General features: G+C 39.6%; 1 protein-coding gene across 1 annotated transcript in view; it reads left to right on the top strand.

Annotated features, from left to right (window-relative positions):
- The window catches only part of LOC148595212 (uncharacterized), a 37089-nt gene that overhangs the window by 2042 nt on the left and 10156 nt on the right, over nt 1-24891 (top strand). Inside the window, exons 6-8 of the mRNA XM_088521985.1 lie at nt 177-372; nt 611-728; nt 1072-1555. Of these exons, the coding sequence (XP_088378111.1) occupies nt 177-372; nt 611-728; nt 1072-1555 (798 nt within the window). The remainder of the gene's footprint in view (nt 1-176; nt 373-610; nt 729-1071; nt 1556-24891) is intronic.

Here is a 24891-nt window from a genome sequence, read left to right as displayed (position 1 = left end):
GCTGCCATTGGAGGATTCTCCCCAGGACATGTGTAAGGCAGTGAGAGAAAGCAGGGGTCCTGCTCTCTGTGGAGGACACACTGTTTGTGGGAGTTTCCTTGAGACTCCTTGCTCCCAGGCAGAAGCAGCAGGCACTGCCTCCTCACGTCAGGGCCCTTGTGTTTGTGTTCATGCAGGGTGGCTGAGCAACTGCCGCCATCAAATCAGCTCTTGCTGAAGAACTTGCTTGCCGTGCTCAAGCACATCAGCCAGAGCTCTGCACTGAACAAGATGACCTCCAAGAACCTGGCCATCTGCATTGGGCCCAGCATGCTGGGTCCAGGCCAGGACAGCACCTTGCCGCTCCAGCTGCAGATGGAGATGAACATCAAGGTGTGTGGAAGATGCCACGGAGCTTCCCGCGTTGGCCACAGCTGAGCCAGGCCCACACATCCCATGGCCTTTGCAAAAGCTACCTCCGCTCGGCAGTGCGCAAGCCAACAGGCAGAGCTCTTCCTGCAGCTGCAGCCATAGAGCTACAGCCCTGGGGACAGAGCCATCAGTGGGGAGCAGCAAACACTGCTGATACCTTTTAAGGCCTTTGCCTGACGCCCATGGTTTCTGTGTGCAGGTGGCGGTGCTGGTGGAGGTCCTCATTGAGAACCACAGTGTAATATTTGGGGAGGACGTGGCCTTTCCTGGCAGCCCCTCTGCTGAGCAGCCCTCTGAGGACACCGGCAGCTCGACAGGTCTGTGTGCAGAGGGGTCAATGGCTCCTGGCTAAGTTCTTTAGCTGGCAGCACTTGCCAGGAGTTGGCAAGGACAGTGCTCACTCCACACAAGGCTTCCTGATGTTACACCCTGGTAGAGCTCAGCTTTTTGTAGCATTGCTCACTATGGGCTAGGACTGCTCTCTGCCCATGCGGGATATTGGTCCCAGGAGCTCTTGTGTGTCCTGAACTGATCCTCCCCTCCATAATGGCTGAGGTTGCAGCTTGCCATCCTCTGGGGTCTGTGTAGTCCCACCGGCAAAGCCCCCTTTTTCTGCAGGGAGACACTCAGAAGTAGCTAAGAGGCTCTTTCTGCCCACAGGACACCCAGGGGCTGCTCGGGAAGATTCTTTGGCCAGCTCCAGCCCCGCGCCTGAGGCATCCTGCATCCTCCCAGGCTCTCAGGGGCAGCAGCAGCAGCAGCAGCCCCGTGGGAGAAGCCCCAGGGACAGCACGGCTTATGCAGCATGTGCCTCTGCTCCTCCACTGCTGCCTTCCAGGGAGATCAATCATGGCACAATGGACAGGAGCTACTCAGTGCCAGCCCTGTCCATCCCACAGTGCTCAAAAGGCAGCACAAGCTCCCATAAGCGGAGCAGGAGTGCAGACAGTGTTTCTGTTTGGCAGCAAGAGCCGCATTTGGAGCACAAGGCCCTGGAAAAAGAGCCTGCCAAGGTGTCTGCCCCATTCGCCCACGTCGCTCCACCCCAGGCCTCCTCCAGGCGCTCCCTGGACAGCGCCTTGTCTTTGCAGCAGCGCCCCTCCACCATGCCCCTGCGGCCTGCCTCCATGCCCCCCTGCTGCAGGTGGGACACCCAAAACATGTAGGCAGCCACCAGCCAGGCTCTCGCCCGCCGCACGTGGGACACGAACAACAGAGCCCAGGGGGCCGTGGGCCTGCATCGAGGAAGCCGAGAGCGTCGCCAGGGGCTGAGATTAGGCACATCGGAGCAGGATGAGGGGAAAGGAGGAGGAGGAGGAAGAGGAACTTCAGGGGTGTCCCTCAGAGGCAAGAAAACATCAAGACTGTGACCCCTGCAACTGTAACCAAAAAAATGTAACCCTTGTGGTCTGCTGCTGGAAACATCTCAGCATGGAGACGTTTGGGACTCCCATTCTGGAGCCCAAATGGAAAGGAAATATCAGGAACGAGGAGCAAAGGAGACAAAAAAGGAAGGAAAAGAAAGAGGAGACAACGGGAAGAAAGAAAAGAGAGAAAAGGAAATGGAGAAAAAAAAGGAGAAAGAGGAAGGAGGAAAAAAAGAAATGTGTAAAAGGAAGAAAAAAAGTTTTGTTTTTTTTTTTTTAAAAAAAAGACATAAAGGAAAGAGAAAAAGGGAATAAAGCCAAAGGATATGAACCCCAAGGGAAGGCAAAGAAGTAGCAAGTATGCAAATAGGAGGAAAGCCATGAGGAAACTGAAAGAGGAGAAAAGAAAGAAGGACAAACAGAAGGCAAAGTCACAAAGAGATAAGAAGACAGAGGGAAAGAAACAAGGAGGCGAAAGCAAAACACTCTGTGAAAGCAAAGCAGGGAAAGAAAAAAAAATAGAGAAAGACAAGGGGAAAAAAAAAGAGAGAAAAATGAGGAAGAAAGAGACAACAAGAGGCAAGAGACAGAAAAGAAACAGGAGAAGAAAAGTAAGGAAAGGGAAACCTGGAAAGCCAAATTAAAAAAAAAAAAAAAGGTAGAAATGGACACATAAAGGAAAGAAAACACAGAGACAAAGTCAAGGGAAACTAATCCCAAAGGAAAGCAAAGCAAGCAAGCAAGCCAGCAAGTACATAAGAAGAAAGCAATCAGGAAATAGGATACCAAGATAAAGGAAATGATAAGGGAAATCAACATGGGTGGGGGGAAAAACAAGGAAAGAAAAAATGGCAAACAAAGAAGAATTTTAAAAAAAAAGAAAATGAGGGAAGGAAGGAAGGAAGGAAGACAAGAGGAAAGAAAAAAGAAAAAAAAAGAGACACATCTAGGAGAAAGAAGCAGGGAAAGAAAAGAAAAAAAAAAGAGATAAAAGCAAGAAGCAAAAAGAAAATGGCGAAGGCAGAAGCAACCTAAACAACAACAAAAAGCAAAAGCAAAGAGACAGAAAAGAAAGAAAAATGGGAAAGTATGGAAAGAAAAGCCTGGAAAGTGGAAGAAAAAAAGAAAGTAAAAATGGAGACATCAAGGGAAGAAAACAGGGAGAAAAAGGCAAGGGAAAACAACATGGAAATCAACATGGATGGAAAAAAAAGGAGGAAATAAAAAGATAGCAAACAAAAAGGGAAGTAAAAAACAAGAGAGCGAAAATGAAGGAAAGAAGGAAGACAGGAGGGAAAAGAAAGTAAGAAAAAAGAAACCAGAGAAACATCTGTGAAAGAAAAGTAGGGAAAGGAAAGTAAACAAAGACAAAAGAGAAAAACAAGAAAAAGAAAAGGAGAGAAAAAGGGGAAGATAGAAGCACCCAAAGCAAAAATAGAGAAAAGAAATAGGAATGGAAAAGTAAGGAAAGGGGAGCCTGGAAAGTTGAAGAAAAGGAAAAGAAAGTAAAAATGGAGACTTAAAGTGAAGACAAAAGGAAACTAAAGCAAGGCAAACGAACCGAAATGGAAAGCAAAGGAGCAAGCAAGCAAGCAAGCAAGCAAGAGGAAAGCAATCAGGAAACAGGATAGCAAGTAAAAGGAAATGATAATGGAAATCAACATGGATGGAAAAAAAGAGGAAAGAAAAAACAGCAAGCAAAAGGGAAAGTAAATAAAAAACAGAAAGACTGGTGGTAAATAAAAACCAGAGACTGTGGTGCCTTCAGTCGCAGAAGCGCAGTCCCAACCAGTGCGTAGCCCATGTAGCACATGTTTGCAGAGAGCTTAACCTCCAGGACACAGAGAAAGAAGAACAAGGACACAAAAGAAATGGGGATGCAAAAGTAAGGAAAGGAAACCTGGAAAGGATGGCAAGAATAAAGAATAAAAAAAAAAAAAGAAGGAAGAAGCGAAGAGGAAAGAGAAAAGGAAAAGGAAGGTGGCCATGGGCAAGCAAATTGTAAAAATAATAATTGTAAAAATAAAAATTATAAAAATAAAGAAGATGAACAATGCCTTTTCTTGGCAAATGTGCCAGTTCCCTCAGCACTCGTGGCTGCATCCATCTGGGCCCATAGATTTATGGGTGTCCAGTTTGCCTAAATAATCCCTAACCCAATCCACGTCAACCAGTGGAAAGTCTTCCTCTCTCCCAGTGTTCTCTCTTGTCTCTGGGCTCTCTAGTTCATGGGGACTGGCCTTAGCAGTAAAGACAGAAGCAAAGCAGGCATTTAGTAACTGCCTTCTCTGCATCTTCCATCAGCAAGGTACACTCCCCATTCAGCAGGGGACTCACATTTTCCCTAGTTTTCCTTTCACAGCTGATGCATCTGTAGAAGCCCTTCCTGCTGTCCTTGACATCTGTTGCAAACTCTAATTCTAAACAGGTTGTGGCTTCCTTGTTGCATCCTTGCATTTTCTGACAGTGTTCCTACATTCTTCCCATGTGCTCTGGCCCTTCTTCCACATTATGTACATACTCTTTTTCTCATTAAGTTTACCCCACAGCTCCTTGCCCATCCACCAGATGGTTGCAACTGAGTAGTATATGCCCAACTTAGTGCATATCATGATATTTTACTAGTCTCTACACAGAAAGAAATGAGCTAGAGGCTTTTGGATGTGGTGAGTGGGTGTGAATATGGTGTCCTGTCTGATTTTTCAGCAATATTTATCTGCAATATTTTCTGCAATATTTTTTCCCATTAAAAGTACTGAAAATGGGATGTTGCTTGCATGAAAGTTACCCAATGATAATCAAAACTCAGACTTTAATATGCACAAATGCATAGGTCACAACTTATGCCAGAAGTGTAAGCCCTCTATTTATATGGTTCGAAATAGTTAGGAGCAGAAATAGTGCTGCTTGATTTAAGTGACCAAAGGACTAAATTAAATGGATGAATTGTCTGATACTATTTGTTTGCTCAGCTCTATTCAGGAATAAAATGCTGACGAATAAAAACAAACTATCAACAGTCAGTTCTGGTTGCCCAAGGTAGCAAATGCTCTGTTCAGTTTGTTGTTTAAAGCATATAAGGCAAAGTTAAACACAGACTAAATTAATCAAAATCAGAAGATTTTAATAGTACTGCAAAATAAGCCTAAAATTTAAAATTATTAGAAAAAGTTGTAGTGTTTAAATTGAGGCACACTTGAATTAGGAAGGAGGGAGGGGCAAGTAGAGATGGGCCACTTGGTCCTTCAGGCTCTAGCTGAAGTCTTTAAGAAGACTGAAAGCAGAGAGTCAAGCCATAGAAGTGAGGTAAAATAAAGCATCGAGCCATAGAGCAATGATTTCCACTCACACTCTCATCTGGCCTCCAGGGATTCCTTTCTGGGATTACAGTGACTAGCCTTGAAAAGTCTGGCTAGGGCAGAGAGGGGTTTCACCTAGCTCCTGTTTGGTGTACTTCTCTGCGTGCTTGTACCACACTAATTTATGAAGTAATGTGTTCTCTAATGTCTTTTCTTTTTTCTTTTTTTTTTAATAGGTGAAGTTTGTGGAAGTTCTGATAGGTGGAAAGAGAGAAGCCATTTTGCAGTCCCTATGAATCTAGTAATCTAGTAACGATCTCCCTCTTCCTTTAACGATTTAATCTCATGTCTAGATATATAAGAAGACATGTTATCTCTTGTTACCCCCAGAGTCCACTGACTGGTTCACCTTCATGTGACAAAAGTTATTCTCCAAGGAATTCAACTATTCCTACATTTTTGCCTCAAAAAGGATGAGTTTTTGCAGCTCTCTTCAGTACACCATCCTATCTCTATGTAATCCTAATGAAAACAAGATGCAGTTAGTTTTACCATATTGTAGCTAGACAAGATAAGCCTTCAGCTGGTGATTTAATACTGATCTTGACTAACTGAATGATATCTGTCTCAGTATCTCATCTTTTCTTATTGGGAAGGAAATATGACAGAAAAAATGGGTTTCAGCAGTAGAGAATCGAGGCAGACCTTCTTTGAAGGACCTGCTCGTATAGCACATACTGTAAAAACGTCCTGCCCTCTGCCAGGACTCTGGGTACTACAGTGATATAAATAGAGAGAGCTTTTGAAAATGTGGGGACAGTTCTGGAAAACAGCATTAGGGGACTCCTGGTACTGTTCTCTGGGTGCAGACAGGTCGAAGAAAAGTGTGAAGGACAAGCAAGTATAGCAAAACTATAGTGTAAATGCAAATAGGGCTTTTGACCCTAGTCAACTCTCAGTTCCTTAGAAAAGCAGGGAAAACTGAGTTTTGCTGCCTTAAGGAAGAATCCGGAACTACAAGTAGACTATTCTTTGTAGGAAAAGAGAGGGGACGGTGAAGGTGGATGGAAAGTAAGCGGTAAAGCCCAGAGAATTAGTCCTATTGCTTTTATACTATTAGGAATGATATGACCAAGGACTGATTGCAGGAAGCACAATCTTGAGCCACATTTGCTGCTCCACATATATCCTCATTTGTCATTCCAGGATTCTAACAGAATAAGTAGAAGGCCTAGGATTTAGGTAGATTCAGGGGAAAGCATGGCAAGATGTATTAATATTCCATTCACTGCTTGCTGCAGTAGCATGCAGTATTACTACAGCAAACTTGACAAAAAATGAATGTCATACAGTTTTCTTTAATGTTCAGTTAGATAATCCTGAAGAAGGGTGAAGAGCTAAAACAACTTCAGGATGTGTCAAATACATTTATCCCTAAGTGCTCAATAGACACAACAATGAACTGGATAACTGGATGCTGGATAATGGCATCATTATGAAATCTAGCAGTCAGATCCACCACTCAGCTGGACATTTCAGTTTCATCTTACAGGAGAGCAGAGGTAACCAGAAGGTTTTTGACAGAGTTATGAGTTTAAGACTCAGATATGAACATAGCCTTGGTCTCCAGCCTTGCTAGCTCATTGGTGCAGTCGTGATCGGCAGCGGCCATGCCATGATGCTCAGAGGCAGTGTGGCTGAGGCATGGAGATTGAAAGGGTTCAGCTCATTAACAATTCTTATTTCTCATTCGAGCTCCTACAAGAGCATGTCATTTCACTTTAATGAATTCACTGCATGTGTTACCAAGATGTATTTATGAATATGAATTTAGCTTCTGATTATTGTATCAGCTAGAGAAAGGAAGAGAGAAATGGAAAGCAGACTTTTAAAGGCCTCACCATGCAATTCTATATCTTCTGCAAAGGGCAGCTCTTACCTTTCACTCAGCTGTTTATTTATTCACAGCTGATGCTCTTTTCAGTGCAAGCATTCCCCTGCTCACATATATTTTTAAGATATGGTATACTAAGTCTTGCATTATGAAGGAAACACGAGGACAGCAGCATCACTTCTTCATAAATTGCTTGAGGAAGTGAAGAAAGAAGGCTAGAGCAAATATATAGCATGCGACTCAATTCAATGGGTGTCTAGTATAAGCACCTTGATGCCTTCTTCTCCCCATTGATCATGTAAGGGTCTTATGGTCCTGCATAGAAAATGGTCTGAATCACTCATTGCACTCAGGACTTCACAGTCCTAGCAACTGTCCAACCATCTGCCTCTTTACCTGAGTGTAAACGTTAATAGGAAGCTCTCACTGTGGTCAGAAACTGTCTCTGGCTTGAAGCCTCGTTGGGATCTTGACCACACTGACCATGTGTTAGTTCCAGCTATTCTCTGTGCAACTGGGGACAAGGCAAAACACTTCGGCTTCTTAACAAATAAATAGCTCACCAGCCAAAACTTGGATTATTGATTAATTTGATTGTATTTTAGTAAACTGTAAGCTTCCTTTTTATTTTCCAAGCACCGAAACTATGGATCCTCCTTATATTTGTACTAGACAAACTCTTAAAATATCTCAGCAATTACTTCATGTTGGCACAATAACAGCTTAGCTAGAATCTTTTCATACATGAGAATACAGCAAATGACTGTCTTACTAAGAAACGCCTAACCCTTGAGAAGGCTCGTGTTCTTCTAATGACTCACTTCAGGAGAGGTAGATATGCAGGAAGGATGATTCATCATGGGACACCTACTGTACCCTATTCTGAAATATATTTTTCTTCATCTCTCTCCCACTCCATCCATCAGAAAAGGATAAATAAAAATATAATGGCTTGGGTATTCAAAAAGAAGGGGAAATTGGCTAAAATTCAATGCTGGCAGTGGGGTGCCTTTTAAGTAAAAAGCTTGTGACAACAGCACTCTAATATATAATGACCTCACAGGTCAGATGTTCAAAGGCATCATTTGCCTTGGCAGATATAATCAATAAAATCTGCAAATCTCAGGATGCGATTCTGAGTCAAAAGTTCAGCCGTATTCTCAAGTTTTGCCTCCAAGCTTTTGTCATGCAAACTGCAATTTTTGTTCCTAATTCTGTTTCCCCACTGAAAGTTGCAGTGCCTACCTTTCCACCTAAAAAAAACATAAGCAGATAAAATGCAACCGGCCTCAGTATCTGTAAAAATATTCAATAGGATCAGGAAAAAGCGATCTGTGCCTGAGTTAAGCATTCTCCTATTTGCCTACATATCTAGATCACAAAGGAAATCTTTACTATTATCAAAGAAGCAGATCACAGATGTGGCAATACATTCATATCTGCTGCAAAGCACTGAAGCTTTCCAATAATTACAGTGAGTTGAATCCATTACAATCTTGCTCTGAAAAGAAAACTGATATTTTAATGTTCAGTGAGTTTAACAGAGGTGTATTTGTGTGAGAAAGAGTGAGGGAATTAATAACTAAGAACAAAAATATTAAGGTCCATATGTTCCCAACAGCTACACAAGCTGGAAAATTGTTGGAAGCTGGGCCATGACGGTCTAATAGTGTCAACCGCCTGAGTGCGCAGGGTGTATAGCTTTAATGTCACAGTCAAATTGCTGCATATGCTGCCATCTTGATAATAGTTATGGAGCTTCTCCTAATCCACAAGAACCTTCATCTTCTAAACAATTTTGATGAAATGAATAGTAATGTCCTGTCCAGGTACCCCTACTGAGTTCAGTGGGACAGCTTCCAGGGTAAGACACTGCCCAAGAATGGAAAGAGTGGCAGAACTTGGGATATAAAGGTGAGAAGTATCAGAAGATAACATACCATTCCTTCTAAAATAAAATTTGCTCTGTCTGTTTCTATAAGTTGTCATTTAGAATCACTACCTGGGCCCCGGGAATTTAAGTAAAAGCAAAGCTGTATCAAGATGGTTTGTTGTCAGAGTGATATGGTCTCATACAGGAGTTATCTGCCTCCTACCCTGATTCTCCTAACCAACATTACCTTTCCCTGTTGAACCTATCTATCTCTGCTGGGGTGGTAGCCTCAGCTTCAGGGCATGAACATTGCTCTTACTGAATGTGGCCCACCATTGATAAAGCTTGGGCACCTCTGTGGAAAGAATAGGATTCCAGATTTTTAAGTACCAGTCAATCCCTGATTCATAATGATAGTCAAACTTACTTAAGTACAATATAGAACTAAATTAATTCCTATTCTACTGCTAGAATATTACTGGATTTTTTTCCACTGATATGTCTTAAAGATCTGACCCAGGTTTGTCCTTTAAATGACTGAACTAACTACTGTGTTACCACTCTGAAAATCCCACCATTTTGATATGCATTGAACCAGAGCTCTTTCTAGAGCTCAGTAAAGAGTTCTTCAAGGTGAGTTGAACTGTGAAGCTTTGAAATATGTTTTTCTACTAGGAATCTGACAAGTATTACATTTCTACCTTGTGCATTCATTCTTTGAAATATAACTACAGTCAGCTTCTAATATGCCAAACACCTAAGCCTCTTTTTCCTGTCATCTATGAAAGAGTATTTGCTTTACATAGAAAAGTAGTTGCTTTTTTTGGCTTCCCTGGAAAACAAACAAAAAAAAGGAGTCTAATTTTCAGTGATAACATCACATCAAAATGACAAATTGTTGCTTTACCTGGGACAATTCAAAGTTGCTAAGAATAACACACTGCAATAAAGCTGTAACTTTGAGAAAAACATTTGTGACAAAAGTTCTTCTTCTGTGCTATAAAAGCATGTTAAATAAGACACTGGCAATGCTAAATGGATCAACTCATGCCCATGCTCATAAAGTTCATGCATTTTGTTTTAACCATAAGGAAAGGAGTCGATTGTTTTTAATTCATTTAACTTCTGTGTTCATGCCTCTGATCCCTCATTAGAATTCATTTCCAAACAAAGTGCCTTAAAATTAACAGGAATGTGTGATATTACTGAAAAGCAAATAGACTGAATTGACATATTAGACTTAAATGACCATGATCTGCTTCTTAACCAGGACTTAGGAGCCTAAATAGGAATTATGCAGATTTTAAGGATGGAAATTTAGTTGCATGTGTTGCAGGTGGTGAAGCCATCTATATTTATAAATGGTTAGTGTTGTTTGAAAAACCTAAGATATCCAAGACCTCTCTTTGGGACTGGGAGAAGACTGTACAACAATTACTAGAAAAAAATGCTCAGCCCTCTAGCAATGCTTGCCTGTAAATTCTCCTTATCTTAAACCTCACCTTCAGTTTAGGTTCACCCAAAAGAAATATACGGAGGTTACAAAGAGTCAGCTATTACTATTTGAGATGCTGTAGGACACTTAAGACATATTATTGGACAAATGCGAGGCAGGGCATATCTGAAGCAGCTGGATGTCACAGACGTCTCATATGTAAGGTCAACTCAGATGGTACCAAATGCCATTTTTAGACAAACGAATTTGTCCCTTGTTGGCTGGTCAGCTCATTTATTCTCTGAAAAACATTGGTTGCATTAGCTTGCTCATGATGAACAGATATAGGAATTTAAGTCACCTGAGATACATTTAGACATCAGCATGTTCATGTTTAAATGCAAATTTCTTAATGTGAAACTCACCCTTAAAGGTCAATTGAATTGCATGTTATGTTTAGGTGCCTACCTCAGCTCCAAGTGCTGCCCCAGAAAAGCATGGATCTTGTGACACTGATCCTGTGTCATATCTACCCATCTCATGTACCAAGCACCCACCAAGTTCCCTAGCATGTTTCAAATGAATGCACTAGATATCTGTGTTTGAGCAGCCAGATCAAACTCTTCAAGTCTACAGTCCAAAATTCTCATTAAAAAATGCACTTGCAGTGGACTCCTGAAGTCAGCAAGTACCTCTGAGCTTGATCTAGAAGCCCCAAGCATCTGCATTCTGTCTTCCTGCAAATTTTTCTGTACTTATTCCAATAAAAAGTTTAGTGTTATATGTCCTATTTTTTTTAGTGGATGTGGGAGATCATAGAGTACCCCCGCTGGAAAAAAAGAAAAAAAAAAGTCTTTGGAAAACATTAGCCACAATAATGTATTGCATTATAGCAAAAGAAGACATTTTACTGGGAACTAGGAGGTACACTGCTCCAGAACAAAAGCTAGATTTTACTAAGAGATGATTATTTTCTCATGATTATCTTAATATTGTTCTAAAGCATGTTCTGTACATTTGCAGGGTACTTTTACAGCCCTCATTGCCAATCAAAACTGACAAATACCAAGCAAGATGGCTTTGCACTGCAAAGCTCTGCACAGCACTGTTTCACATAGCCAATAGAGTTTGCTGATACTCAATCACGAAGAGCCCAGCTAAGGCAGTAAGCAATTTTATAAGACTCAACCCTTTGAAGTTGTCACTAAACAGAATGCTCTTATTAATTGCTAATTGTATTCTCTTTCTTAATACTGGTGATAGGGAAATGAATGGCCTCAATGTAGTCAGAGCTGAAGTGAGCGCTAGTGAGTACTGCAAGAGCCAAAAGAGTGGAGAAAAAGAAGGATATTGCGAATGTCAGGATTCATTCCTTCTGGGCAAAGCTCCTCAGAGGAATCACTGAAAGTCACTCAAACATTAAAAACAGCTACTGAATATTCAGACATAGAGTTCCTGCTTGAGTTACGCGTTCATGTGAGTGCACTTGTGTCCCACAGAGTCTGTCAAGGAGAAAGGGCTAAGCAGTTGCATACCAAAAGTGTTCTAGCAGAAAAACTACATAACATGGGGTCTACAAATCCATGACTGAACATGGACCACAATCCAGTTAATTCACTTTGTATTTTGTCTTCTGGTAAAGTAATGAACCTTGATCATCGAGAAAGTAGTGGGAAAATATTTTACCTAAGCAAGCTCAGTATTGACAATCTGATATTTTTGAAGAGATGTGCTAAATGTATACAAAGCATAGGACAAAGCCTGTTAGAGTATAGGTACAGAGTTCCTCATACAGGGATCCAGGTATGGAAAAGAAGAAACCAGAAGAGATTAGAACCTGACCCTTAGAAAAACCTTAAACAGAGAGGGACTTTCTCTTCTAAGACAGACCCCTCATTGTCCTGAGAAATATCAAGTCTCCTCCCACCTCCCAGATGTTTGCAGAAGTCTGAAAAAAAAAAATAAAACAAATTATTAAGGTCTAACAAGGTAAAAGCCACACACCTTAATCCAAGTAAAGATCTACAATGAAAAAGAAAACTGTCAGAGTCTGTCTGAATTCCTCTAGGGATTTCAGCACTGCTATTGTTTAGCATGAAAGATGATTGGATACTAAGATATTGAATTGCAGAGTAGAGAACTCTACTGGGAGTTAATTTCAAGACAGAAGCAGTGCAGCTAGCTAAACAGAATGTAAATCTGATTATCTGTCCTTTCCCAAAGGTTGTTGTTTCAGCCACATCAAAAACATAACAAAACCAGCACGGACTAGAAAAAACCCTCATGAAATATCCCATAGGGGGAAAAATCCTTGACAGGCATGAGGATAGCAGATATGACCTTAAGGGCCAGCTTTCAAAGGGCTTTCAGCTTTGACTGTAAATTCAGCACGCAGTCTGCAGACGCAAACAGGATCTAAGCTTGCAGATAAGATTTTGCAATGTTCTCAGATCACTGCTGGGTCAGTCACTTACTTAACGTGCAGGGGATCTATACAGAGTATAATGTCCTCTTGTAAGGTCGATATGATGGGCTATTTCCTTCTCTAATTCTATGACAGTATATGTTAATGTATGACATTAGTAGTAACTTTAGTTACTTTAGTAACTTTAGTAAAATTTATTTTTGTTCTTTCTTCCATTTGAGGACTTTGTTGGGGGAGCGAGGGCTGTCTGCTCCCAAAGGGATACAACTGCACTGAACAATGCAGGAAGCTCAGAATTAATGCAAAATCTTAGCTAAAAGAAACATGCAAAATGAGGTCAGTGTGGAAAAGACCATCAAGAAGCTGTACTGGAGAAGGTGAAACAGTAATGTAGTGTCTGTATAGCTTTTGTTGTTGTTTTTTTCCAAATTAACAGAGAAAAAGTATTTTCTTTCAAATTGTTTTGTTATACCTAACAAATTTGTAATTCCCTGGTGGTTTTTAAAAGCAAACACATGGCCTCATCAATTTTTCATACTTCCCTTCCATTTACATCATTACAATGAAAGTTTTGCTATGAGACAGAAAGGCAGCCTCCGCAGAGAGAAGCAAAGACACCAAGACTATTTACAAAATCCATTATAAAGACACAGCAAATGTGGAAAGCTCATCTCGCTATGATACTTCAGTCAGTGCTTAATATACTCAGTTGCTGAATCCATAAAATCAGAATGTGGCATTGGCTTAGCGTCACCTCCGATGGGAGAAGCAGGACCTTTATGGCCAGTTCATTCTTTCAGTCTTTTTCTCTGATCTGTCGGAAGTTTCTCCTGAGCTCTGCATCCTATGCAGCTGCCTCTTTGCTTTCTTCAATGCACTATGGTTTTCTTTTCTTCATACCAATTCAAGCTGAGCATTTCATAGAGAGGTGTTCTATGTTAAATGGTGTGAGTGTTATCTCTAACACAAGTAATGCAGGGCCCCATGCCTGGTATGAGCATGGAAGGCTGTACAAGGTTAGCTATACAGTGCATCTAATTAGGCATAGTACAGCATTAACAAGAGAAAAATCCCCCAGACCTGTTGATTCAGCAGGGATCTTGTGGCTGATGCCCAGGGATCAGATTACCCATGCCTGCACCTTGTGCTCAGAAGGGAAGACATTTAGGATTTAAATTATGTATAGTTTCATTTGTATAGATAATATTTTTCCCTTTGAATTAAGTTGACCAGCTTAAGATAGACTCACAATGTCACCTCATTGGTTTTTTTCCCACAAAAAAATTATCAAGGCAAGCAGCCTGTACTGAACTGTCACCAGCACTGAAAGAGAGCTCAGCTATCACTGCAGCACTATCATGCTAGTCCTGTTAGACTTGATTGGTGTTATCTGCAGCTTTACACCTGCTCAGGAACACTGAGAAGGTAAGATTTCATTATTATCTGGCTCCCTTAAAAACAACTGAAAAAGATTTCATAGCCAAGGAAAAAGAACTGCAGGAATACAGTTTTCTTAAGAATACAATTCTCTTACAAATTTCTTTCAAGGTTCTCCACTGCACTGTCCCACCAAACTCTCAACCAAATAGACATTAGCTAAACAACCTGCTTTGTCCTGGACAAATCTGGACAAGATCTGGACAATTTTATGTTTTGATGGTTTTCATTTTTACCCTGCTACTTTGCACAGTGTGTGTACAGCCTGCACAGCCAAACTTTTTCAGTTCAGTTTCAACTTTCCAAGGAGCTGTGGACAGTGAGGCAACCTGGCTCTATGCTACAACCCTCTCACTGCTCACTGTCCTGCAGACACATCTGTGTCTTGCCGCTTTCATGCTTCCTTGTTCTCCTTCACTTTAGGAGACCACCAGACCAAAGCCACAGGCACAGTGTGCTTGTGATGTGGTTTCTGAATTTTGGCTTGGTTTTTGTTCACTTGGCAAAGCTTTACTCATTTCCATGCTCTGAGCCAATCCTGTTCCCAGTCAATGATACCTGCATGCATGCCTTTCAGTGCGGGATTTGGCTTCTTGTCTTCAGCTGGTTTCACAACGAATTTTTCTGACTCAGTGCACATTCTGGGAAATGAATTTATTTTTAATAAGTAATATTGACATTTAGCATTTTTAGTAAACAGGTCTATTTCTATTTCAATTTCATTTTTTATTTTACGTAAAAAAAAAATCAAGGCCTCTTCTAAAACTGTTCAGAGCCCACAGTAGATTAAATTTTCAGGTGAGGTAACACATATTACTCACTCTTAATAGATTTTTCTGTGGTGTCTGATATCTCAGGTGAGTAGTTAGAATTATTTACATGGTAAGAAAAGCCTTTCAAATCAAAGAACTAGCATCATTTCTAAACGTTTCCATTTCAGAATGCAGCTATTGCCAAGGATCAAAAATCACCACCAAAGACTGGACGAAGAAAAAGCAGTTAAGTCCTGAGGTCTGTGACATCTCCTATGCAGTTCAGGACTAGCCACAGACCCATCATTTCATTAGAAATCTTAACCAAAAAAAATATCAGATCGGAGGGTCATAAATACTTCAGGCTGGAAGAGAGCTCAGGAGGTCTCTGGTTCAGCTCAGGCTGGTTCAGCTGCATGTCTAGACCCAGGGTCTGTGTCCAGCTGGTTCTGAAAACCTCCAAGGATGGAGCCAGAAAAAGCTCTTAGGACAACTGGCTCCACTCTCGGCCTGTCCTTGAGAAAAAAAGGCTTGTCCGTCCATCTCATCTGAACCCTCCTCGTGTCAGCCTCTGCCCATTGCCCCCTCGTTCTCTTGTCCCGCCCTCTTCCTGCTGCTCTGAGTGTGCCATGTCCTCATATCCATCTCTCCTTGAGCTGACTCAGCCTCAGCTCCTCAGCCTCCCTGCACAGGGCCAGGGCTGCAGTCCCCACCAGTGCTGTGTCCTCCGCCAAGCTTGCTTTGATTTGTTGACTCCCCCCTGGACTGGAAGTCTCAAGAATTGAGACGTGGTTTAATCAGCATCATGTACATGGGATGCTCCATGTCCTGGCCATGCCCCTGCTCATACAGCCCTGGGCACTGCTGGTCCCTGTGCAGTTCACTGGTCACTGGAGCCCCATGGCTTCCATCCTTGAGGCCATTGACTGCTCCTTCCAGTTTGCTGTCATCTGCAAGTTTGACAAGAGCACAGTAAATCACCTTCTTCAGGTTATTGACAATAATAATAAACAGAACAGAGCCCCATCCAACTATTTTTGCTGTTGTTGTTTTGTATACATCTAATTGTCCCACCCATTCAGACAACTTACTGTTGGAAGCCTCACTAAAGCCAACAAAAGTGACATCTGCTGTTCTCCCCTTGCCACAGAACAGTGATTTTGACACTGAAGATGATCAGGCTGGCCAGGCTTTATTTGTCCATCTATCGATGCTGGCTGTTTCCAGAGACCTTCTTCAACTGTCCTGAAATGTGCTCCAAGAGAACTCACTCCATGATGCAACGTTTTTTGTTGTTTTTTTTTGTTGTTGTTTGTTTTTTGTTTGTTTTCGCTTTTTTTTCCCCAGAAGATATTGCATAATGCAGTCACTTGAAATAATTATCAAAATAATGCATTTAGTTTCATTTATTATTAGAGTTGTACAAATATATTTATGTGTGCTCTTGACTATTTTTATTAAAACAACCTGATCTATGATTTGAAATATTAAACATGAAAAAGTTTATAAAATACTATGCTTACAATTGCTAGTGCATCCATTTGTGCATTAAACCTGTGTTTGGGGTATATGGCCAGTCCTACTATACATGAATGCCTGCTGAGATGTCTGGAAGATGGTTTTAAAGGCAATATTAATCTGACATTTGCAAATTTTAAGGGTTCATTTTTTTTTAAGTCTGAGAATATTTTTTCAGCATTTGTCTTCTTGCTTGCAACTATTATTTTTATGCCCTAACTGCACACTGTGACAGGAATTGTCTTTCAGTTCTGTGTTCAGACAATACCTAGAGCAATACAGCCCTTGAAAATGCCTGAGGCTCCTAGCAGAAGCAAAAGAGAGGGATAGAGAGCAGATATGGAGCTGCTAAGCTTTACTCCTAGATTTGGTGTCACATCCCAAACTAATTTTGTCATAACTTTTCTTTCTGCCTACCCCCATAGCTCTATATGATAAAAACAGGAATAGTAATTATCTCTTCTGCATATATAAAAGCCTGGGGATAGATAAGAGGAAGCTGGATTTTCTTCTCTTCCATCTATATATCATACTGCAGGGGAATAGAGGGGTTTTGAGGATTTCCTGCATCAGATTTGGACATAAACCTTCCTCCATTGCTTCAAAATATATTTTGGCAATGTACATGCATTGCATTAGAATGAAAAATTGTTTCTGCTTTGGTTTCTGAATCAGCCAAGCTAAGGAGCTTCGTGGTTTCTGAATATCTGGTTTGCTGCCATAATTTTTTCCCATGGTTCATGGGTGAAAGAATGGAAATGGCAATTTCAAATATTTATACCTCAGCAGAAGCAAGACAGAATTTAACAGGAAAAAAAAAAAAAGAAAGAAAGAAAGAAAAAAAAGATAAGAGACTGCTTTAACCACTCCTTTCCCTCAAAATCCTCATGCAAATAATATGAACTGAAAATGCCTCAGAGAAAAAGCTGACAGAATGTTAATAAAGTGTTAGGAAACCAAGATATGTAATCCCTACTTAACTAGGTTTCCCCCCACTGATAAGAGGAGTTGAAACCTAACACTCTAGAGTTAGGAATATTAAGTGTCAATATAGGAAGCAGAAGCAAAATAATTTTCATTCTTAAATATGTTTCTGATGGCTACTTTAACTGTGCCATTACCCAAGAAAAATAAGAATACAGTTTCTAAGGAACTGAGCTCTTAACTTTTTACTTCAAGACTTGTATAAGACCTCAACATTTGTCCAGCAAGAGATATTCTCTGCCGCACTCATTGAAGAGCTGACTTCATTTGGCTTGGATTCCAACATAAATAAATATGGAATTCATGAATGAGCCAACAGGTCAAATTCAATGCTTAGAATAATTTTATTGAATCAAATTCAGTGGTTGGTCTCCAAAGGCACATTTGCTCAACCACCTTTGAAATAAAGTGGACAAAATTGCAAAAGGTGATATTATGAAACATTTTATTTCTCATTTTATTTATTACCAGTATTCCTAGGAACCGTGATAATCTCTGGAGCACCGGGTCAAATCTGCAGAAAATATTTGTTTTAAAAAGCAAACGAAAATGCTTACATTCTATTCAATTCAAACCTCTAGTCCTTCATCTTTTTTCATGCAATCTATTCAATATTTTTCAAGAAGATTTCTTTGAACAAAAACACAGACAAAAATTCCTGCATATCCTCTTACTTTTACTCATAGGTAAACCACCTGGTTTGATCATTTAGGATGCTTAGCTTTTCAATATCTCCTGCCTTTCATGGCCTTGAAACAACTTTTATCATCTTATTTGTATTGTTCAGTGGTGTCTCTTTATCTCTCTCATAAAACTGCTGCAGACTATCACACATGTTCATCCAAGGAAGGACACCTACAGTCTAAGGAAGACAATAATTGAGTTTTCTTCACTTTTAAAGTTTTGTATTTAGTAGAGATCCTTTCTTCAAATGCTGGTCCTCAGAGCCATATCCAAAACACAAATTTATGACCCCAAAAATATCCAGCAGGGACCTAGACTAACACATGAACAAATTAATAAATCATAATAATTAATAATAAGACATTGCTCTCTAAAACTCCTTATTCTTGAAAGAATTTCTGAAGTGAATTTCCCAGAAATTAAGAAACACAATTCTGATCTAAGCTACATTAAGAATGTTTGCCAACATTTAGAAATGCCCTCTTGCTTAAGAAACACCCAAATGAACAATCTTGTTACTGATACACAGCACCCTCTGAAAGGAAACATCATGTCAATGGCTTCTCCTCATGCGACAAAGAAAAGAGAGAAGGTCATACTAATTTCCAGAGAAATACAATGGTTTCTTAGTTGTTTTATGATAAAAATCACAGAGGTTTTTCACGATCATTTCTCAAATTCCATTGACATGGGTTTGAGTATGTGTTAAAGCAAGACATGTTTTTTTGTGTGTGTTTAAGACCTACAGGAAACCTCTCCAAGCCCGAAACTGAGAAGCAGATGGGGCATTTTCCTGCCTGAATGTCTGATTATCTTCTTACGTTCATTTGCTTTCCTGTTCTCTTGGACTCATGAATATCATGAATCTTGTATATCATGAATCAGATATGATAAATTATTTGAGGACTTGGGTTTGACATGAAGTTTTGTCTTCTCTCCTGGCTTCAATTCACAGTTAGCACTGAACAAACTGCTTATCTGACACACATGATTCCCTGACTGTGTCTTTTGGCTGTTTAAAATTACAAAATTATCATTGTTGCAGCCCCCCTTTTTTCCTTCTGAAAGATCAGTTGACAGAGATATAGAAGAAGAAAAAATTACAGTAAAGAAATCACAATGAATCAAGAAAGAGTGAAATATTATAAATACCAAAAACAAAGCCTCATGTGTGGATCAGTTTGCATGTATTTTATACATTATTCATCTGACATAATTTTAAAGAACAGACCCAGCATAACACACACCCAGGAATTTAAAAACATACTAGACTCTAGTTATTAGAAAGAAATACAAGACCCAGGAGAATTTTTCTGATTTACTCTTGAAGCCTAGAAAATGGCAAAATTGTATCTTGAGCTGAAAAGTAATTGACAAAACACATTCATATAGGAAAGAGATTTTTTTTTCTGAAAGTTAAATCAACAACTCACTCATGAATACGTAGGTGTGCAATGTTAGGAGATACATGCCAAGAAGAAAATTAGGAGCTCCAAACTTTGTAAAGTTATTTCTACAATAGTTCACTAACCCACAGATATTTATGGGCATCCCACAGATGATCACATTATTGCATCAATTTATCCATCAAATATTGAAATTTGAATGAATAGGTTTAGAATTAGCTTACAGCCTCAAATACTTTAAATATTTCAAATATGTTAATCTGAAAAAGACATGTGTAAAAGATAATGCTGAAAAGAATTGACTAAATATCAGGAAAAAAAAAGATAAAAATGAGAATTCCTAGAGGAATGACTACAGAAAGTTGCATAGTTGCATTTAGTACATGAGACATCTTTGTAAAATTGCTCTTTTTGAGGGGGATAGATATATAAATCTGTTGGCCACTACCTTCATAAAAAATATTTTTTCGTGTGAAAAGATAGCAACATTTCTTAATACCATTATTGAAGAGGTAATTAGATTTTACATGGCTCAACATGAGAGTTCAGTCAGAACTCCTCACTGTAGCTCCAGCTACCACTAACTTTTAACAGTATATACATTCTCTGGGGATTACAGTGAGCTTTTACATTCCTTAGGATTGCTGGATATGGTTACTACAGTGTACAGAAAGAAATTCTCACTAACGCAACTAGCCCTGTGGTCTCAGAGATGCTACCAAACTTCTCTAAAATCATCAGGAGTCTCTCCACTGACCTAAGTACATCCTGGCCTTCACTCACAATCAAATGACAATCTGGCTAGCACCCAAAATTCACGGAGGCCCAGAGGGCAAGAGCGAATCTCCCTATGCCTAAACAGGGGAGAAGAACATTAAGAAAGAAGGACTCGAGGCAGGGTTTGCAAAGAAGAAAAGCAACTGCTGGGTTTTCTTCTCTGAAGTACATCTAAGGTAGTGGCACACACTGGGCTCTGCTCCAAATTGGTAGGGCTGCAGGAAGGCAGTGATTGCCAGAGGCTGAGCCAAGGAATAGCAAGGACGAGATAGGAGAGAACTGCACAGAAGAGGGGAATAAAAAGTGCAGGGGCAGCACTTGTGCAGAGCTCCGATTAGAGCTGCGTAGATTTAAGATCCACTACTGACCATATGAATCTCTCTCCATTTCCTTTTCACTAGGTACATATTAAAAATTCAGAGATAACAAGGATAACAAAATATTTTTTCTTAAAGACCTTCCACCTTTGCTTTGTTTTGATGGCAAGAGAAATAAGCAGACCAATTCTAAGAAAAATAATAATGCAAATTATAGACATATAAAAATAATACATTGTATAGTAATATACAGTATAATGCTGCAAGTTTCAAATTGTTAAGAACCCATAACTTTCTGAACTACATACGAACAGGAATGTTCTGGAAATGTATATGACAAGATAAACGAGGAAAAAAGACTGATATATTCTCATGTTTGATCTTTTTCAATAGATAATGACATTTGGTTCTTTTTTTCCTCACATAAGCACTGAAAGCAGCTACCACAGGGTGTCAAAAAGAAATGTATTCCTGGCTTTTTGCCCCAGAAGCCTGTTTAAAAGCAGCTGGGGACATTATTAAGGAAAAGGAGTTTAAGGCTTTTCAGTTGCCCCCGCCTTACAGGCTATTATTCCAAACATGGCAAGACTTATATTTATCTCAGCTGAACAGAGTTCATGGCTTGGCCTTTCCTAAGAAATGTTATAAGGACTAAATCAGCTTACAAAGGGAAGAGGGAGGAGGAAAAAAAAAGTGGGGGGGGAAAGGGAAAAACAAAGAAACACTGCAGGCAAGGTAACTTTTCAGTACTGATTTAAAAAGACCACAGACAGCAGAGATCACCTGTGTCACACCTCACCTGCCTGCATTTCATCAGCTTGGAGACACTGCAAGTGCATCACAATGCTGCTTAATCTCGGAGCTACAGAACCAGAACATCACGAATAAGGAATTAATGGGGAATTGTGTGTGTACGGTGGAAATCTACCATGAGGAGTCAAAAGGATGAAGGATGACAGCCAACTTCCTCCTTTTGACACATACTCAGTGGCATAACCATTCACCTCAGAACGGCAGGTTTGGGGGCCTCAACACTTGCTACCAACTTCAAGTGGAAGAAAATTCGAAGCATGTGTCTCTGTTTCTGTCCTTCTATTAAATTTAGAGAATTTGAATATTGTTCCCTGGCAAGGGCCCAATTCCCAATATAAACAGAGGCTTGCAACTGATTCTGCCATGAAAACTTCGCATATGACATGGCCCATGTCATATGCAAAAGTACAGGAATGCCTGCCATCTCTCTACCAGACACACTTATCCAGCAAAAATCAAACAGCTAAGACAATTTTGTTAGAGCTCGATGAAAACATAAAATATTGCTATATTTATTAATTCTGCATTAATTGTATCTCCATTTCCTTTTACTACTCATGCTCTCTTCCGTTTGATAGAAACTATTAGAGGGGCTTAATCTAATTTTTTATTACAAAACCAGCAAGGAATCTGCAAGATTGTGATTAGTTGCAACTGTGACAAACATTTCAAAGTTTCCTTCTGCAGAAGGAAGCCATATATATCTCTGAAACTATCCATCTATACCAGGCCTTGAAATCCTTAGGGAAAAGTCAGACTACTCTATAGTTAGAAAGTTCTTAACAAAATTGTCATTATAATGTTTTAAAAAAACCCATGTCTTCCACTAATCCACTAATGTGTTATTTGCAGAATAGAATATATTGACAACTGTATTTATGAGCTGCAATTTGTGCTAATAGCAATTTAACTTATGAGTTAATCATCTCTCTTTAATTGCACAAAAGCAGCTTTAAAATCGGTTTCCTGGGAGGCTGCAAGGCCAGTCACAGGCTACTTACTTAGACTGTGTAACCACTGCCAAGGGGACTGTCCCTCATCAGGGGCTACACTGCATTTGGCCAGTAGTGTTTTTAGTGGAAAATTTTGTCTGTCTCCCACTGCCAGGCACTTCTGTAACAATATTTACTCAAATGGGATAAATAGTAGAAATAAATGAAATTTCTTTCTTCCAAAAATTATCAGGACTGTGGAAACAGAGCCAGACATTTAAAAGTATAATCAAGCCACTTAAATCCAGCCATGATATTTGGATTTTGTTTAACCCTAAACTATTTTGTAACTTATTTTTGATGAATCAGCCTTTTAAAAATCTTTACGTAAATGATACTTTCGATTTATATGCAAATACTACCCTTTGTAAATGTTGGAATATATTCTTATTACTCATCACTGATACTTAGTGTGGTTTACAAGCAGTCTAAGCATTTACCTTTCAGATTCTTCTTTTATCTTTTGATGGTAAAATTCAAAGTAAGGTAAGTGCTACCTTTTAGTACATCAATAAAATAAACACGCTTAGGGACCACAAAGGTCCCTCTATTGACATGCAGGTTGACTTTATTCAGATTATTTACTTAGTATGTGCAATTAGAAGAGATTGGACAATTATTTACATTATAAATGAGCTATTTCAAAGACAGATATACTATGTCAAAAGTCATCATCTTCTTCCATTTTGATGTTTCTAGCTAACCAAAATTAAAGCTTTTCTCAAGCTGCATGGAAAGAAGCTTATAGAATATAGACTTATAGAATCTGCTAGTTATTCTGTGGGAAAAAAAAAAAACACTTTCAGCACAAGATGAGAACAAAGCAAATTTCTGAAGCATATAAAATCAAAATGAGTAAAAAAGAAATCTCATGAATTTCTGTTAAGCTTCTCTACCAGACTAAATATATTTAGGAAAAAAATAAGACTGGGAAAAGGATTGTGGACATTTGCCTGCTTAAAAAGATATTTCTTATTTTCTTCTGTCCTACATAGAACCTTCCATATGATACTGTTGAAATAACTGATTTTTTTTTAAGCAGTTGAGACTGGTTTCTATCTACTCTCATGCAATTTCCACATTTACACCAGTGCTGTTGCGCTAAGCATATCTTCATCTCTGCCCAGTAGCCCCGAAAGCTTCAAAGGGTCAGTAAGACTATGGAAAAATAAACTTCCAGTCTGAGCCAATGACGTGAGATAAGAACCAAGCGTGGCTATAGCCTTACACATATTAAACAGTGAGTTGCACTGAAAAGTCCTTGTGCTCACCTTTAAAGACGAACAGAGATTCAAACTCTAGTTTGAACTCTAGAAACCTTCAGAGGTACAGCATGTCTTTACACATCCTGAATGGCAGATAACGGTCAAAACTATTATTTGACAAAAGTGTACTCTTTTTTGGTGTGGCCTATAATTAAGTACCTCTTTGCCCATATCAAGGATGTCAGTTATAGTCAGCTTCACTTATGGATTGCTCACAGCAAGAATTCACAAGAAACTCCCTCTGAGGAAAAACCTCTGCCTAACATGCAGAAAAATGTAAAACCCCTGCAGCAACACATTTTTACATTATACACAGTATAATGCCCTAGCATCAGCTCACACTATTTGCTGTTAGCACATCCTATATGAAAACCTGCAAGCAATGCACTTTAAGTGCAAACACACAGAATAAGCCACAGTGGAAAAATGCAGTGCTGTAATGCATAGACAAAACACTATTTTTTTTTTTCTTAACATCAAATCAAATCCTGGTTAAAGGGACACTAACAATATTTAAGCATCAAGGACTCAGATACTTTAAAGAACTAAGACAAAGTTCCTTACAATACTGAAAAGGCTAGTAAATACTGCAAAGTTTACCTGAGGAGAAGCTTAGCTCATACCTACAAGCCTCTCTCTCTCTCTCTCTCTCCCTTTTTTTTTTTTTTTTTAAATCTGCTGTATACCTTGGTGATGCTGAAGCAAATTAGTAACATGGGGAAAGTACTAGAGGAAAACAGAAGGTGTACATTAATTTCACACCTGATTATTAATTAATTTGACCAAGCTGTTCTGGAATAATCAGCACTTGAACAGCTTTGCTTGTTCCCAATGAGCAGCTGCAGTCGCTCTGTTTAAAATTCCGTGGCGGTGGCAATTGCAGCAGGCTGCATAGTGATGACTGCAGAGTGCCTCTGCTGGCCCTTCTTTCATGCAACCTGCCCTGTGCTCCCTTTTAAAGTCCCAAGCATGGTTATGTCTCTAACACCAAGGTAGATGGATAGGATTTCTTTCTGATAGCTGAGTTATACTAGCATAAATCCAGAGAAAAAGTGAATTTAGGTAAAGTATCTCTATTTGTCTTATGTTGCTGTTAAATCATGAGTGTCCAGACAAAGCAGGCATTACTGACGTTGGAAAAATTATGCAAGACAAGTGAATTTGCATTATGTATTATGAACAGAGTTTTGGTGCTCTGATACAAGCAATGTAGTGTTAGGAGATGACAGGTTCTTCTAACTT

This window comes from Tinamus guttatus, unplaced genomic scaffold (genome assembly GCF_059628265.1).
Source record: "Tinamus guttatus ecotype Peru unplaced genomic scaffold, ASM5962826v1 Tinamus_guttatus_pri_ptg000141l, whole genome shotgun sequence".
NCBI classification, from domain to species: Eukaryota; Metazoa; Chordata; class Aves; order Tinamiformes; family Tinamidae; genus Tinamus; species Tinamus guttatus.
Note: the sequence above shows the minus strand (reverse complement) of the source record. Positions and strands in the feature narration are given on the sequence as shown.